A 17,917-nucleotide genomic window follows, 5' to 3' on the forward strand; every position below is an offset into this window, starting at 1 on the left:
AGAACATATTTGTACAAATAATCACTTGGAAGATTTTTCTGCTGTTACTTGTTTTTCATTTTTCAACTGGTTCTGTTCAGGAACACAAAACAGAAAAGCATAGCTCTTCTGCTGGCAGAAAGGAGACCCCTAAATAGTTACATTTCTTTATTGAAACTTCATGGTTTTGACCAAAAGAAAAATCCATATGCAATTTGGCATACACCTTTTCTTTACCTTATCCAGCACCAGTGAGAAAGATGAAGACATACCACTGTCCAGCTATATAGAGCAAGAAGCTCCCCAACAACAGCAACAAAATTTCCCAGGATTTAGTGGGATTTGCTCTTATCCCAAGTGCAGACTGCAGCATCAGGAGGATTTAGTAGACCCTGGGAACCTCTATCTTCATGCATAAATTTTGTAATGAGACTGTTATAGCTCCTGGAAAAATAACCTATACTCAATTAATTCCTCACCTCTACTTGAGGCATTAGCTGCTTGGCATTGGCTACCCACAAAGGAGACTTACCTGCTTTGTGATGCTTTCCTTTTCACTTCCCACATACAGAGAAGACAGTTCCCAAATCCTCTCATATTCCTTCTCATGTGGTATTTCTTTGCATCAGAACAGCCTGCCCTCATTAAGAGGTGCAACTGCACAGACAGGTATCAGTCATTAACAGTCAATGGACTAAAATGTTCAGAAAGCCAGTTTATCTCGGCTCAGTCAGGTTCTTGATCTGCTCTGGACTCATCACATTGCACCAGGGCGCTCAATGACATCCAATGTACATAACAAAGTCTGTAGAGGTTATTTGTAGTGCAGGTGTTACAGTGGTCAGGGAATCACTCTCAATGTCCAAACCAACTTATTCTTTTAAGTCACATTCCAGTGAAGTTTATGCAGCACTGTGGAAAAATTACAGTTTACTGTAACTGCAGCGTGGCTACGGAAATAAGGGGTTTTTTGGATGGATGTTCAAAGTCCTTTTCTATTGTGTTACATAATTTCATTGGGGAGCAATCAATTAGGTATCTTTTGGGAATCTTCCTAAGACCATCTGAGTAAAAAGGTTGCATATTTCCAAATAAATAAACAACAACAAAAAATTTACACAATATACAAAAAGAACCTCTTAATCAACAGTTTGGCCTATCATGATGCTCGGCATGTGCTAACAATAGCTCCTGGCAGGCTCATACTCCAGTTCCCTGTGCATGCCAGAGCCTGGCTGTGAGACAGATCTTTATTGCTGCTGCTAGCCAGGTCAAATCTAGCAAAGACGTGCCTACCCCTCGCCAAAGCTGTAATCACTGTACAAATACCTTAAAACAAAAGAAACACTGAATTGCCAGGGACTGGGGAAGAGATGAAGAACAGAAAAGGGGCAGAGAAATCCCTGCCAAGTTGAAAGACTCGTACAGCAATTGCTATGGGGAGATCTGGGGTTCATCCCTTTCACACCCATAGTGCTTGCTTCTCTTAACGTGGAGAGACGGCTTGCAATGCGTTGCTCCCATAAACGTCCTCCCTGAATGAATCCTTCCTGTAGTTTTACATCAGGTATCTGTCAGACATACCCAAATACATGTTTGTAAGACCTGTCCATACAGAAATAATTTCATAACCTGCAGACGTCAAGAACCAAGACAAAATAATACAGCACACACCAGGTTGAATGTGGTTAACTAAGTTGCTTTTAGTTTATTAATTTTACTCATATACATAGTTGGTTTTGAAAACGCCACGTGAAAGAGCCAGGACAAAGTGTAACAAAATGGCAGGGGAAAAGATTTCAATATGCAATGCACCAGTGTACCTACTGTGTTTTATACATACTTTACACTGAAAACCAAAAACCCACAGTTTTCAGAGGAAGTACACATTTTATTTTGAACTGGCAAATTTAGTTTATTAATACGTAAAAAAATAAATCTACAATACCAACAGTGCAAACACATCAGAACTCGCATGGCATACAGAACACAAATGAATAAAAATTATTATACAAAGGGCCCAATGTTTCCTAAGGTACTGGCTGTGACATGTACAACAAACAACAGGGTGAGGAATAAACTGCATCGTAAACAGGAAGATGAGCTGCATATTACTGGTTCTGTCTTGTATGGTCTCTCTATTTCAGGGGGTAAAGCTGTCATGCCTTGGATCTGCAATTAGAATAATAAAAATTGATCAGAGCTTCATCACGTAAGATTAGAGATCTGTATTTTGCTCTCTAACTAGTTGGCAGCTTGCATGCGAAATTGTTGTTAGTTTTGTACTGGGGTTGTGACTCTTACTGTGCAGGCATCAAGCTCAGTAAAAATATTAATATATTGTACATCAAATGATCTGCCAGTGTGCACATCCATTATTCTCAGCTTGGGAACAGCTGTACACACTGGCATCCTCTCCAGTAAAACAAGGTTAGCCTTTTGTTGATTTGTATGACCTAATTTTGCTTTGTAGGATTGTTTGGTTGGTTTGGTCTTTGTTTTCATCTTTCTGGCAGATAAAAATGGAAGTTTACAGTGCTACAGTGCTATAGGGATATTGGATGATATTTGAACATCTTCATTTATACATACAAGGCTTACACTTGCCTGTACAAGGCAGTTAATTGTGCACACATTTATTTCACAGAAACACAGAGCGGTCGAGGTTGGAAGGGACCTCTGGACATCATCTGGTCCAATGTCCCTGCTCAGTCAGGGCCACCTACAGCAGTGTCATATTTCTATATATCGAGCATTTTTTACTCTTCAATTTTTATGGAGTTAGGCATAACTACCTGCCTGTGCTGGCTTTGAGATAAAATTGGAGAGATCTGGGTACACTGCTTGGTTATGCTTTAGCTAAAGGTACTCCCTACACATCAAAGAAAAGACACTGTGCGAAAAGCGAGCCCCTGGACACAAATATTTTTGAAAGCTTGAATGCCCACCTGACCAGGGTGTGCTTGCTTTGGGTTTTTTCCATGTTGCAATTACCCTGCACTGCAGAAAAAAAAATCTAAATACTGAATTAATCTTAGCAAACACAACACAAAGCTAAAACTGATCAAGGGACCACCCCTACAGAAGGATGAAGTTCAAGTTCTTTCTTGCTTCAAGTTTTTTCCTTCTTGTAACAATTGTTTGGCAATTCAGGTTAAATCTGTTCTTGATTTTGATGAGGCTGGCCAATTTAATGTAATATCACTAAGAAGGGAAGGGAAGGGAAGGGAAGGGAAGGGAAGGGAAGGGAAGGGAAGGGAAGGGAAGGGAAGGGAAGGGAAGGGAAGGGAAGGGAAGGGAAGGGAAGGGAAGGGAAGGGAAGGGAAGGGAAGGACTCCTAATCTTAGCTTTGATTAATATGCCCTAGTCATTTGAAATAGGAAACTATGATTAAAAGGAAGAACTAAGCACTCCCAGTTACAGTGAGCTCACTCTTTGACTACGTTCTTTAAGTCAAAAGTATTGTTCCTTCATCCCGTAAGATGAATGGGAACAGCATTTTCCAGAAAGCACACCATTTTTCAAAAAAAGAAGCCTATCCCCTCCTGATAAAATTTCTGTGTGCTTTTCATCATCTTAACTTGTCCTCTGACAAATAATTGGTGAAAGAGTGGCTACGCAAAACTGCTACTGGCCAGCAGTTGCAAAGGTCAAGAAGTTTAGCCAAAACTGGTGAACAGTCACATGTACTGTCAATAACTACTTTTCACAGAAGGTCTGCAGTGGGACAAATATTAGAAAAAAACAGAAACTCTTTGATTACTTATAGTATGCAGTATTTCATTGACATCCCATGGGCAGAACAGTCTGATAAATATTGGCAAGAACCGAGAACGTCACTAGGAAGGGCAATTTCTCCCCCACGTGAAAGCACTATGTGACCTACTATGAGGCAACGAGGGCTGTTTTGAGGGGTGAAGAGAATGAGGTAAAGGTCCTTTCCTAGGAAGTATTTCATCAGTAGTATCATCTGGTATCAGGTCTTTTAGGCTGGCCTAAAGTCATGGTAGGAGATAAGCCAGTACAATGAGACAATCTCCCCTTCTGAACAAAAAAGCTCAAAAAATTTAAATGGAGTCTTGATTTTGGACTCTGTAAAGGAGTTCAAGGAGCAATGCATATTTTTCAGCATCTACTTTAGGGATGATACTACATGCACTAGTGGTTCTTTATAAACACGCATCAACACTAAAGATGACAGTTTTTCCCAGCAGTCCTGTAAGAACCTTTAGAAGTAGACATTTAGAATACATAATAACTTACTGGGTAAGACTCTACAGAGTCACTCAGGGAAGAAACCTGATTTAGGGATTTTGAATCATCCATTGCAAGACCCTAAGATAATTCCCTGACAATGGAAGCATCCAGGGGAAAACAGCTTTCTAACTTGGTCACCTAATCTGGACACATATGGTTACTCTCTGATCAGTTCCAGGCACACTGAAAGACTATACTCCTATCACTGATCCCAAGTGCTGATCAAAGCTCCAACCTTTCTATTCTTTTTAAATACTTCTAGAACTCAAGTTAGGTGAAAGCATTGATGAAACATTCTCACCATTTGTTATTGTATGTAAATGCAATATACCTGTGTAAACAGTCTGAAGACATATAACCAGGTACTCATTCATATGTAATGAAGCGCAGTAAATTAGATTTGTTTCATGGCATTGTTGCATCCTTTCCAACACTTAGACTTACCGACCATTCTGCATTATCTGTTTTTGAGCATCTCACATTCACTGGTAGTTTAAGCACAAGTTCATTATAAGAGAGACCCTCTGATCTGGACCATTTGAATTTGTTCATTGCATCCATAAAAGACAGGTTTTTATATTGCTTAGGACTCTTGATTATGAAAGGCCAAGTCCTAAAGGAAAATAAATGAATAGGTTTTTAAAAATAGATAAATGCCATCAAGTTGGAACTAATGAGGAAAAGCTTTTGGAGAATCCATTCAGAAAAACAAATATACTATTAACACGTACATTATGCCTAACTCAGAGTCTCAGCTAAGTTCTCTGCTACTGAAAACTGATGCAGTTTCATTGATTTTAACAGACTTATGAAATGTTGTCAGCAGTTTAGGACTTGCTGCCAGATGCTTTTAGAAATGAAAGACCTTAAGTTAAGAAAAAGAATTTTATTGCTGTTCTCTGATCTACAAACTGAATACACAGGCAATACAAAACAGATCTTCTGATGTAACTTCTCAAAAAAAAAAAACCCCAAACCAAACAAAACAAAAAGCCACACCCTCTACTAGGCTTGGAAGACAGTGTTGTAAAGAAAAGGTTGCCATTAGAAAGCTGCTTCCAGATGGCTCTGCCAGGCTCTGGTCATAACTCAGATAACAGGTCAAAACTCAGCCTAGCACAGGAGTTGCTCTGACAGGCATAAGTTGGCAGCAGTGCCAAAAAGACCAAATGAGGATAACTGGTGTTGTGGACATGGCCTTTTGGCATGCTGCTCCATGCTGACTGCAAGGGGACTTTTGACCAGGGGTGGAATAGAGAGCTGCTGCCCTGCTGTGAGAAAGCTGACTATTTGCACAGGTGTGGGAACCCTCCCTGTGAACAGGTGGGATCAATCTCATTCCCCACCAGCCAAAGATGTGGAAAGGGAAGGAATGAGATTTCTTGTCTTTCACTTAGTAAAGAAAACTCAAAAATAATAACAAAAGAAAACTTTAAAAAACAGCTAAAGAAAACCTTTTCCATTGTTCTTGCTTCCTCTTTGTTTGACTCTACTGGGATGAATGGAAATAACACGATGGATGGGTCAAGTTTTTAAAAACAGAAAGTCCAATACAGAATGAAAGTAGCTAAAATTTTATCTAAGTAATCGAATTAATACTTTGGTTGGAGCCTGGGTTATCTTTTCAAAGCACTTTAGACAGATCTGTATTATCTTGCAGTAGGCTGTGTCCCACTTGCTTTGGGTAAAGTGCTGCCTATGCCAAAGTTGTGCTCTACTCAACACTTAGGCATGGGAGACATAATTTTAATCAAGCACTTATTTTACACTGTTGTGGCCCAATGGCTTTCATCTCAGCTCCCCATGATTTATACCACTGTCTGTGCCACCAGACTGAGGAAAAAGTTTTCAAGTGAGCCACAGCGCCTTGATCCTGCTTCCCGTTTGCCTTCATGTGTAAGTCAAGAGAGACTTTAGAGGAGTCAGTGAAGCAATTCCAGTGCAAGACTGACACAAGAGAGATGAGTATCAGGTCACATATCCTTAGGCTGACAGAGCTTAATGAAACAAGAATTGTGGATTAGGTCATAAATACTAGAGGCATTAATAATCTCTTCTTCTAATTACTATTCCATTTGCGGCAGACAGTCTGCATACTTACTCTATTCAAAACATCTTTATTTCCCCAGGCCAAATGTGCATTTTTTCCTTAAGTAGAGTTATCATGAATGAAAACTCAAAAGAGCATACATTTGTTAGAATATTTTATTTCTAAGCTCAGAAAGGCTCTTTTAGCTAGAACTAATTTAGAAACTGTGTTCTCCCTTTATTAAAAGAGATTTTAAATAGAAATAGTGTGGAAAATGAAGTAGACATTGATTGCATTGTGACTTTCTTCAAACTCTTCTGTCTTGGATATAAATTTCAGAACTAAGACCAGTAAGCCTGTACACCAAATTACTTTGCAATAATAGCTTTATATGGCTTTGTTAAGATAAACTGTATAAGGAAAGGCAACTTTTAAAATTCAAATGTGATTACATACTATTAGTCTATCCATTTTATATTAAAATCTTACTGTTAGTTTAGTGCAACTAACAATGCATGTAATTCTCTTTTCACCAGTAATAGTGCACCCCATTTTCTAATGTTTGATTGTTTCTCTACATTTCATTCATTTGGGAACTTTCCTCTTTAGACTGTTATCACTCTGTATACAACCACTTCCACTGCTCATCTGCTATTGAGATGCTTTAATTTTAAGCACTGTAAGGAACACTTAAAAACTGAAATATGCTATTTATTGATTTTTATATATTCACACACATTTATCCTGTCTATAGTGAGCTTCCTCCCATCTCCTAACAAAATTTATATTTTATTTTAGATTCTGGAAATTGTTTTTGCTCTTAGCAAGCAATATCATTGTGCAGGTCATACCATTGACATTAAAGGGCAGAAAAGACAGACCCAACAACATGCTGGGAAACATTTTGTTCTTCTCGAGGATCCTCATGATGAAGGACAACAAGACTTCTGCTGACTAACTGGAGAAACTGTAACACCTTGTTTAAAATTCACTGGCCTGTGGTTTACCCCAGCAGTCAGATGCCAGCTGAACTGCATGGACCTTCATGGTGGTTGTTGTAGATCCCGAGTTGCCTAAATGGTAACAGCCCCCACCACTCACCATTCACAGAGGGGATATTTAATATTTGTGGAGCACTGAAGTAGACAGATCTTACAACAAAACAATACTACACCTTTTGAGCTGAGCAGCGGGCCAATATTCAGATTCTTGTGGATTATTTTTATTAGGAAGAGGAATTGATGAATGAGTTCAGGACTTTTTCTTTCTGGCACAGATTTACATCTCAAAAATGTGCAGTGTCCTGCTTCCCTGAATAGTAGGAGTCCAAGACTCGGAATACAGTGTCTTTGCACAGAATTGCAAGACCCTGCAGCCTACAGTTCTCCTAAAAAGCTCTTTCCCTCCTCTTGGTTAGATTCCTACCCCTGGTTCCATGTTTTTCTCTCTATTTACCTTGCATATCATCCTCTGACTAACATATTCCAAAATCTCCAATTCTCTTATTTTTCTCCATCATGGTGCTTATCTACCATTTATCTTTTACTATGAAAAATTTAATAATCTCTCAATCCCTCCATTTCCTTTTAACTTACAACTTCTTCCCCTTTTGTGTACTTTTGTCAGTGTCACTGAGACAGCATTAAGCTCTACATGTGAGCAACAGTTCTAGGATCTGGTTGACTAGGAATTGACTTCAGCAGAATTACTGACAACAAATCTACACAGGGTAATTCAATACCTGTGATCCCAAACTCTTTTTTCAAAATTATCTCTATATATTTGAAACACTGATATGCTTCAATAAATTGATAATTTCAACGTTGATATGACATTGATACATAGTCTTTTTACAGATGGTTGTGGTGAAAAAAACCAAACTGTTGTGAGAAATATTTCTTTAACAGAAGAAACTCCTTTTTTACTTTAAAAAAAAAAAAAAAAGATGCAAAATAATTTGGCAGGACAATTAAGTAGCAGCACAGAGTGTTGACCAAGAAGAAGTGGCATGAGTGACCCTGCACCATGTTGCACTACCAGAAAGAAGTAAAGGTTGTATAAAAATGACCCTGTAATTCCACAGACAGAAACAGAGGTGCTACGCATATTCATAAACATATTACTTGCCTGACTGGTCTATAGATTTCCTTAACACCAATGAACTGGAGCTGTTCCATTATATCTGGAATACTTGCACATCTGGTGAGGTTGATTCTCGGGTAATAGAGCAGATATGACAGGCACATTTCATTCCTGGTGCTCAGACCACCCTGAAAATTGGATATTTTAATCAATATAGGATTGGAATTCCACAGATAGAAACACTGATTAGCATTTATATGCTGATGAAACTTGTATCAGGAGGCTCAATTCAACAGGTTTATCTTGCATATTAGGTTATCAAGTAGCAAGAAATTATTACATAATTAATTACAAAATACACTGCAAGCTCAAGCAATAGCTCCTGAGCTTAAAAAATGTCAGAAAGAACAACTATCAATAAAAGATGACTCCTATTATGTTGAAGAATACTAGCTGAGAAGTTCAGGTTTATTTTCAGCTGTCTCCAAGGTACTTATATCTACCATGTTTCAGAAAAAGGGCTTCAAAGTGGAGCAGATGTAGAAAATAACCTGGTAGGAAAATTAGTACATTTAATAAGAAATTAAATGAGCTTTGCCTAGTAAAATGGAGGCCAGGGTGAAATATGTATCTATATGGACTCTCCTTGTAAGTACATATGCAGATAAACAGTAAGAAATAAAAGAGTTATTTAAGCTAACAGATAATGTTGTCTCAAGAACAAATGAGTACTAACTATAAAATAATTAGTTAGACTAAGATTTTTAGCTAGCAGACGAAACAGACTCTAAAACAGTCTTCCACTGAGAGCCATGGGGCAAACAACTAATTTAAAACTAATCTTGGTAAATACGCACCAGGTTATAGGCTGCACATTCCTAAATCGTGTGTGGAACAGTTCCACAAATCTCACAGAACCACAGGAATAGGAATGGAGAAAACAAAACACATGAGCCAAGGGCCAAGAGGTCACCACACAGGAAAATAGGACAAAAACTCAAAAGCCTTCGTTCTCACTCTTTTGCTTTTCTTTATATACCTAATGTATGTGCCTACATGCAAGCCATGATTTGGGGCGAGATATCCCTGTGCTCTCCAGATGCCAGGAACAGGTCTTCCTTGCTGAACAGAAACCCCTCAGGTCTCACCTCCCAGAGGTCTGGATCCAGCGTCTCCTAAGGAAGCGGGATCAGCCCCTGGTGAAGGCTGGCTGCCAGCAGCTATGTCCCACCCATAAGCATAGTGGGTCCGGCATCACTCTCTGGTTTTGTAGCCAGATGGCACAGTCCAGCTCATGTCCAAACAACCAAATTTGCTTTACCTCTAAAACCAAGTGGCCACCTTGCAATGACCAGTACCTGGCCTCTGCTCACCTGGGACACTATGCGCTGCCATGTGCCAAGCCAGCGCCGGACCCCTTTGACCCCGAAGGGGATGTTAACCCCCTGACCATGGCCTTGTCTTGTCCACTGCCCTGGACGTGCACCCAGGGGTGTGGCAGAGCCGCTCCTTGTGCCACGACTGCAAGAAAGTGAGGGCATGGCACGAGCTCCTCCTGCGCCACCCCAGGGGAGGAGCAGCTGTCTGGGAGGGTCCCTGCTGCTGGAAAACCCACCGTGTGAGTGAGAGGGGTAATGTGCAGATGCTCACTGCACCCAGACTCCTCTTCCCAGCACAGAGGACCTGCATTCTGCCTGGATTCTGTGACAGGCACAAAAGCAAGTGTCCCCATCTTGGTCACAGCATAAGAAAAAATCAATACCTAAGAACAGGCAATTATAACTTCAGGGAAAAATATGTAAGAAGTTCATAAAAATAATTCATTAGGATATGCAGAATTTGCATGTAAATACATAGTATGAAGAACGCACTCCTTATACTAGTAAAGTCTGATTTTAAAAGATTTTTTATGAGCTGACTTGCTTATTTTTACAAACTAGTCATGTTAATGCCTTATGCAAGAGATCAGACTATGATCATAACAGTCCTGATGACTCTAAAACCTAAGATTCTATGAAAGGGAATATAATACATAATTATGTGAACACAGGCATTAGCAAGTAAGTTCACACTTCTTAAAAGCATTTTTGAAATAGACCATAGTCCCCAATATTATCTGTGTACTTATTTTGATCCATTAAAAATTTTCTTACCCATGTCATGCGAATTCTATCCACGGTACTGTAGTGACATTCTGTGATTAAATTATCCCCCTGAAACACAAGATTTAGGAAGTTCACAGTTCTGGGGTTTATCAACACCAGCTTCAGGTAACCACAGATGACAGCACATACTTAAGAAATAAAGATCAGAGCATTGCATACGACTTTTTGAAAGAGCAAAGATTAGGTAATGGGCGTATGATAAGGCCTTGGCACTTAGCATTCATATTATCCCAGATCCTCAGGGATCCCCCATGGATTTAAAAGGAGTCTTACTAAAAGTCTGGTCTGTTTTTTTAAAATAGCAATGGAAGTGCCCAGTTATAATCCTATTTTCAGGAAAAGTATGTATGTAGATGATGTATACACATGATTCTTGCTCCAAAACTCACCCAGTGCTACTTTGGATAGCTTTCCCCAGGCTAATTTATCCTGCCAACTTTAACAGAAATACTTGCCAAATGAGGAAAAGAAGGTTTTCCACATCACAATAACAACTATTTATTTGCCAAGCCTGGGAGTAGAGGAGTGGCAGGCAAACACTTAACTAATTGACAGATATATATGGGAAAGGCTGAATACTTATCTTCTCAACACACAATTAAGTTTTTGCTGTCTTGACAAACTGATCTACAGTTTGGTAGTAACTTTCTTCCCAGTACCTAATCAAATACAAATCTCAAAATCACCAGGATAATCAAGTGGAAATTAAAATATTGAAGAAGATAGCCAGACATGAAAAATCTGGTATTTTGCGGCAACTTTATATCACAAGGATGCCAGAGGTTTATTTGCTTTGGTTCCTTTTTTTGTATCATCATCTTCCCTTGTCACCCACTGTATTAATCTTCCCTGAAAAAAATCAGATCACCCTTCAAACGTCGAGAATTTCTCCTTTCCTGCAGGCTGTTTTGTTGCCAGATCAATGCTAGTGCTAACCATACTCTGGGCTGCTGGAAGACGGTGTGTCAGCCTTGTGTTGGCCAAATGGAGAGAGAGCTTTCTGAAGCAGCATGTACTGGCATGGCTTTGCTGCTCCCAGCAGGAATATGCTGGTTCCCACCAGCGAGGTCTCTGGCTCTCATGGCTTACAGACTGGCTAACATTCACTAGAAGTATTCCTTCTGGGAGATTAGATCTTTTGCTTCCAAATTCAGAAGAGAGTGCTAGTATGCGAAGACAACAAATAATCTGGACTCCATGAGCTGAAAGAAGGATTCACCATTGGAAGAGATGGCAGAAGTAGAGAATAGCAAGAACTTCTATGAAATTTTTTAATATTATTAGTTAATTGATTAGACTGTGGTCTGAGTTACACCAGAATGATGTATGTAAAGCTGTACTGGTAGTTTTGTATAAGATGAAAACAATAAAAGACATGAAGAAGGCTCACTTCAGAGAAAGCATTCCAGCTTCTACTCAAGCTGTCTTTTCTAAGTTGCTGATATTATCAAATACCTCTTTTAGTCTTTTTGCTGTCTACTCCCTTTTGTTCTTGAATGTTAAGAGGCCTTTCTCTAGAATCTGCATGGATTTTCCTAAAAATATTAGAGGTTTTCTCTGCAAACCTGTCATCTTCTGCCAGCTGTCTTCCTAAACACTTCAACACTTCTTTCCTTAAAGAGGTAACACCAGTTTGTCTTTGAAGTCCCTGTGGAGTACAAGCAGTTGGACTTCAAAGAGTAAATGCTGCACCTGAACATCCAGATTTCGCTGTAGAAATTAAATTAGAAAGTTAGCATTTTAGCTTCTTGCCTTTAAAGGGCAAATATCAAACTATCCCAGTGTGGGAGAAGAGACATAGGAAAGGAAGGGACTTGAAGAGAAGCCTGGAAGTTTAAATCATGGGGCTCTTCATCATACTTAAGTTCAGTCATTACAACGGTCTTTTCAGCTCCCTTTGCCTTACTGGCTCCGGTCACAAACAAAATCCAATTTTGCACGTGACCAGTTCCATGAAGTAACAGGCTTGTTCATATGCACCAGGACAAGCACATCTCCAACTGCTCTGCTGGCCAGATCTGGAACACCCAACCTTCACAGCATTAAACCTTCTGTCCTCAGGGCAAAGCTTCAAAAATAGATGCTGGCTTGAACTAACAAAGGTTGAGCGAATAATTTTTAGATTAGTGACTCATCCAAAAAAAAAAAATAGACTCTTTTAATGCAATACCTATGGATAGCCACAGCTTTATAATGTAACTGCAGTTGGGATTTTTCTAAAAGATACATTACATTATTCCCACAAAAACACCAGATAGAATTGCATGATTTCCTCTTCTGAAGGGTTTGTTTACTCAGTGCCATCAGATCTGATTGATCACACCTGTGATCCTATAATCTGCTTTGTTCAAACAGGTAATCAATAATTGATTAAATCAATCAATCAGTCAATCAAATCAAGTCATTGCGGACACCAAACACACCCAAAGAATAGCTTGAATTGGTGGGCCAGTCCAGTCTAGTTCTGTAGCGCATTGGGTGGACACTCCTGAGACACTGCAACTTTAACGCATTAGCCACCCTGCGATACGTGGAAAAATGAACAAAACATTCAAGAAATTCTGTAGCAAAATTAATCCTAAATCCGAGTAAATATTAGGCACACAATCTGTTAAACACTTTCAGGGAAAGAATTAAGAGTGTCATACTGGTAAGATGGTTCTTTCTTCTTTCAGATACTGAAACTCCTGGAAGTTGAAGTCAAACTCATCGTCATAAGCAAGGAGCTTCTGCTCCACGCCGTTGTGGAAGTGACGCATCCTGATAGCTCTGCCAGCAAGATGAGCATGAAGAAGTACAGCAAATACATGAATCCCAGAAGGTCTCTCAGCACCTAGAGCCTGGCCAGGGGAAGGCAACGCCATCAGTGTGCCCAGATGCAATGTATTGTAATGTAATGCAAGATACAAACAGAGTGAAAATATATTATTACATGCATTTTACACTCCCTCGGTTTACAGCAAAATGCAGCCTGGAGCAAAAACAAATCCGTATGTGAAATTAGGGTTTTATATACAAAAAAGGCTAGGCTTTTTTTCTGTGTTTTTTATTTTAAATAAAAATGTGTTTGACTCAGGATTTTTAAGAAAATCAACTGGACTGCCAATAATTCTCAGTAGATTAAGACTTTCCAAGGTTATTATACTAAAACCTGCAAATTATCTTACTGTTATTGGGCAGTACTGCTGAATGTGGATGTTTATTATGGAGAAGAATTTCTATGCAGTTATGAATGATGTTATCATCAATATTGTGCCAGGAGAAGCACTTTAAGAGACTGTAGTTACAATATTCTCTATTTCCCATCTTCAAGCCAACTGGTAGTGAAATACTGTAGGTTTATATCTGAATTTTTTTCCAGGTCAAAAACATTTTAAAATGAATCTTTCCAAATTGACACAAATCTGACATCACTCCCATTCCAGTTGAGCTCTACGGATCTTTACTTTTGGTATGCTAGACTTTGATTCTTGTTCAGAGCCCGAACTAGAAATAATCTGTTATTGCAACACCTTTCACGTACAGCTTTAAGCTCAGAAACCTCATGATCGTAGATTACTCAAGTGTTTTTAGGCTGAAATATGCTATGACAATATACAACATTTAACATCACCAAAAACAAACGTAAATTCTGTATCTAATTTGCCCTTCATTCCAAACCACATCATAAAAAGCAGACGTTGATTCAGCCTTTCTCTATAAATGACAAAGTACATAAGAATCTCCCATGATACCTTAATCACAGATTTTAGACAATGCTTCCATTATCTCTAGAAATATTTAAATTATCTTAATGAAACCAAGTGTTTAATTAATGTATAATTTTGTACTTTGGGCCATACAACAAAACCTGTTCGTATCTTTAGTTTCTGTGGTTGGTCTAAGGACACTTTTCAGGCTTTCACTTCCCTGCTAGGAGCCTTTTGCACATGCACAGATCTTAATTAGTCTCTCTCAACATTTTTTCTGGGCTAGCTATTCCCGGCTATTAATAGCTTTGCCATGGAAGGCAATGTATGCTTATATATTGAACACACAATTAAATAATCGCAAGCACTGTGTCATCCAGTATTACTTGTATCAGTAAAGCAGCCTGAATATTGAGCACCCCAAATAAACAGACCAAAAAGACTCAACATTCTGGAGGACAGCATATAGCAGATGCCTTTGCTCACACATCTTTAACTGGTAACTATCAATCTTCCCAAGAAGTTAAAGAGGCTGTCCAAAACTATTTCTAAGAATGAAAACCAATGGATTCAGGCAGGAGACATACCTCTTCCAGACATTCCAGCGTGCAGTGACCCTCTGACACAAATTCAGGCATGCCTGGTGGGATATTATGGAAGAGGCTGACCCAAAGACCAGCTTCAATAACCCCAGCATCGTATTTCCTTAAAACTGGAGTATAAATTAGCCTCAGACCAGAGTTATCTACCAAACCTGCAACAAAAGAACACAGTTAGCTGTGGCTCTAAGACAGTATTTTTTAAAAAAATTAAAAATCAAATTGTTACACATTTTTCAAGGCTTGTCCTAAGTTTTGGACAGGAAAATCAAGGAATCAAGGAATCAACCTCAATAACCTGGAAATGAGTCAAACCATATGCAGGAACCAATAAATAGGGATAGCCCACAGAAGGGTTGTTAAACATGGTATGTTGATATCTGTGGTGTTCAGATGTGAATGAAAAATACATGCTGTTCATAGCCTCCGTGTCCCTTCTGCTAAGTTATCCAACATAGACCTCAGAGAAAAGAAGGTAGATCACAGACAGAGCAAACAATACAAGGAAATAATAATACTTCAAGAGGTGCCATGTATGATTTTCAAATGAAATATTTAAAGCAAAGCTTCAGGTTGCTCTTTAAAAATTTCAAGCCCTGCGTTGTCTTCTGGTTGTGAATTTAACTATTCCTTCACCTTGAGCCCTAGCATTAATTATACTTTTTCTTCATTTTGGATTGTCTGTCACATTACAACATACCTCAGATGACCAAATACATCACTTTTGCAATCTCTCCAATTAAGAGAGCACCAACTAAACATATGAAAATTGGCTTCCTAAATCCCAAACTTGAAGATAATACCAGCACCTTGAGTAAAGTAGACAAGAGAACTACACAGGATTTTAATGTTGCATTCACTCGAGGACTTCTCTTGATTTCAAGAAGTAGTTTAAGGAACCAAAGCCTGATGTAAAAAGGTTGAGGTTTTTAAGACTCAAAATTATATGAATCTATTTCTTTCATTTAAATGTTTAGCCATGTGTGTTTGTGTATCTACTCAGAATTTATGTTGCCCCTATCATCTAACTGCTTATAATTATTTCTCTTACATTAGCCATTTTTATTAGGAAAAATACAGGCAAAAACCAAATACTAACTTGTGTTGCAGAAGCCCTACATTCTGTTAGCTCATCTCTTACCTTCTTTATTGTCCCTTTTCAAATTTCAGCTTTGAAACTTAAAAATGCAGAAAACCTACCAAGTACCTCAAAGAAGGTAAGAGGCTCCCTAGTGACCTATATTGGTCTTCCAAAAAACACAAAAGACACAGCAGTGCCTGAAACCAAATTTTACATCAACATGAAATCAGCAGGCTATTTTAAGATAGGCAAATGACAGAGGGGCAGAGCAGGGACTAAATTACCCAAATACTAAAATACCTAAGAGAGATTAGCATACAATTATTAAGGAAGAAAGATTATTAAGTATTCATAGCCAGTTATGAGTGGCAATCAACCATAAGACATTCTGCTATATACAAATCGTGACATTTCAGGTGATACATGCTGTCCCACAACATCCCAGTTTTCATGTGTTTGGGAATCCATGGTCATTCCCTTTCTGAAGCTATTTGTACAATCTCGTCAACTTGAATTTTTCCTTTGTGGTATTTCCTCTTCAAGCTTGTTGCTAACATCTAAATGCCAGGAATTTTTACGATACGTAGGAGTTTTTGATAAACAATCTCAAAAGAGGCCACCTTTCCAATTGAAAGTGAATGTTAAGGATTTCATAAACAGAAACGTTCAGAACCAGCCAAGGTAAGAGCAGTTCAAACATTTTTGAGCCTAACTGGGAGCTAACACTGACTACCAATCTGAGTTGCTTAGGAAAACGTTACCCCAGATCACAACGTGAGGCTAACAATGCAGCCTTTAGCTGCAAGACCCAGGCTGGGAAAATGCAGATTCCAAAATGGGAGAATCAAGGTGACCCAGTGGCAGGTTGGGTGCTGTGTCAGGACGACTCACGTGCCCCCACCAAAAGCAGTGGGAGCACCCAGCTCTGCTCCCTCCCACTCCTGGCACGATCTTATGCCATGTATTTTGTCAGGGAGGAGAGAAACATGGATTACAGACACCCTGCCCTGCCTATGCTGTCTAAATTTTCCCACGTCAAGACTGTCCCAACAAGGCAAAATTGTCCCTGTTGCTTAAAAACGAAATGAAACATTATTGATTCCCTGGTTTTGTGTGTGCCATTTGAACTAAAACAGAAGTACCACACAGCACAGTTGATTAAAATAAAATAGTGAATTTGGGGACACGACCACTTTGAAAACAGTTTTTTTGCATGTGACTTCTCATGCTTTCAGGTAATATTTGATGAAAAAGCATGCAACGTCAAGGATGCAAATGAAGTTTACTGTATCCCATGCAAATGCGCATGCTGAAGAGCAAGAGTCTGTCATTAAACAAAACAATTTTGAGATAGTTCATCTAGAGCAACAAAAAAGGGGGAATACCAGTGCGACAGGACACCATAATCCACACAGCGGATTTTATTTAAACACATGAGGGTGTGAAGAAAAGCCAGTACACTGCGCTTCACTGGATTTTACTCAGTACATATATAGCAATCATCAGAATATATTCAGGTACAGCGGCTCAACAAATTTTTGTTTAAGACCAAAAATGTATCTTTCCAAAAGTCAGCTTCAAAGTTCCCTAGATTTTCTGGTCCTCCCTGGTTTCTTCCTTCCTTTTGCTTCTTCTAAATATAAATGAATTTTAGAAAGAAGATTTAAAAATACCATTAGAAATGGAAAGCTTACCTTTTCAGATAAACTGCTTTTACCCAGTGAATGGTTTAGCAACCTGAGTCTATACTTCACCTTCAGAAACTGCCCACAGCTCAGGGCAGGTCTTAAAAAAGATTAATAAAAGGTTCGTTTCCTGTGTTAGACTGTCTTAGTCTGGGTGCTGCGCTGCCCTCTCTCAGTCTGATTGGATTTCCCAGCAAAAGGAAAGGAGAGAGAGAAAACATGAAGAATGTACTGGTAAAAGGAGACGTATTCACCTGGTTCACAATTCTTTGTATATCTGAATCTCCCACTGACTTCAGGTTAAGCTTTTGAGTGCAGTGAGAAAAACACTGGGAACCAGGAGCTATTGAG

General features: G+C 39.0%; 1 protein-coding gene across 2 annotated transcripts in view; it reads right to left on the bottom strand.

Annotated features, from left to right (window-relative positions):
• Positions 1-1,657: 1,657 nt before the first annotated feature.
• Positions 1,658-17,917, bottom strand: part of MOXD1 (monooxygenase DBH like 1) — a 67,942-nt gene continuing 51,682 nt past the window's right edge. For both annotated transcript variants that reach the window (XM_075087651.1, XM_075087650.1), the window contains exons 7-12: positions 14,789-14,955; positions 13,161-13,352; positions 10,501-10,560; positions 8,393-8,535; positions 4,681-4,849; positions 1,658-2,151 (exon numbers count right to left, since the gene is read on the bottom strand). In XM_075087651.1, coding sequence (XP_074943752.1) covers positions 1,987-2,151; positions 4,681-4,849; positions 8,393-8,535; positions 10,501-10,560; positions 13,161-13,352; positions 14,789-14,955 — 896 coding nt within the window. In that variant the 3' untranslated portion in view covers positions 1,658-1,986. The remainder of the gene's footprint in view (positions 2,152-4,680; positions 4,850-8,392; positions 8,536-10,500; positions 10,561-13,160; positions 13,353-14,788; positions 14,956-17,917) is intronic.

This window comes from Phalacrocorax aristotelis, chromosome 3 (assembly GCF_949628215.1).
Source record: "Phalacrocorax aristotelis chromosome 3, bGulAri2.1, whole genome shotgun sequence".
In the NCBI taxonomy this organism is placed as follows: Eukaryota; Metazoa; Chordata; class Aves; order Suliformes; family Phalacrocoracidae; genus Phalacrocorax; species Phalacrocorax aristotelis.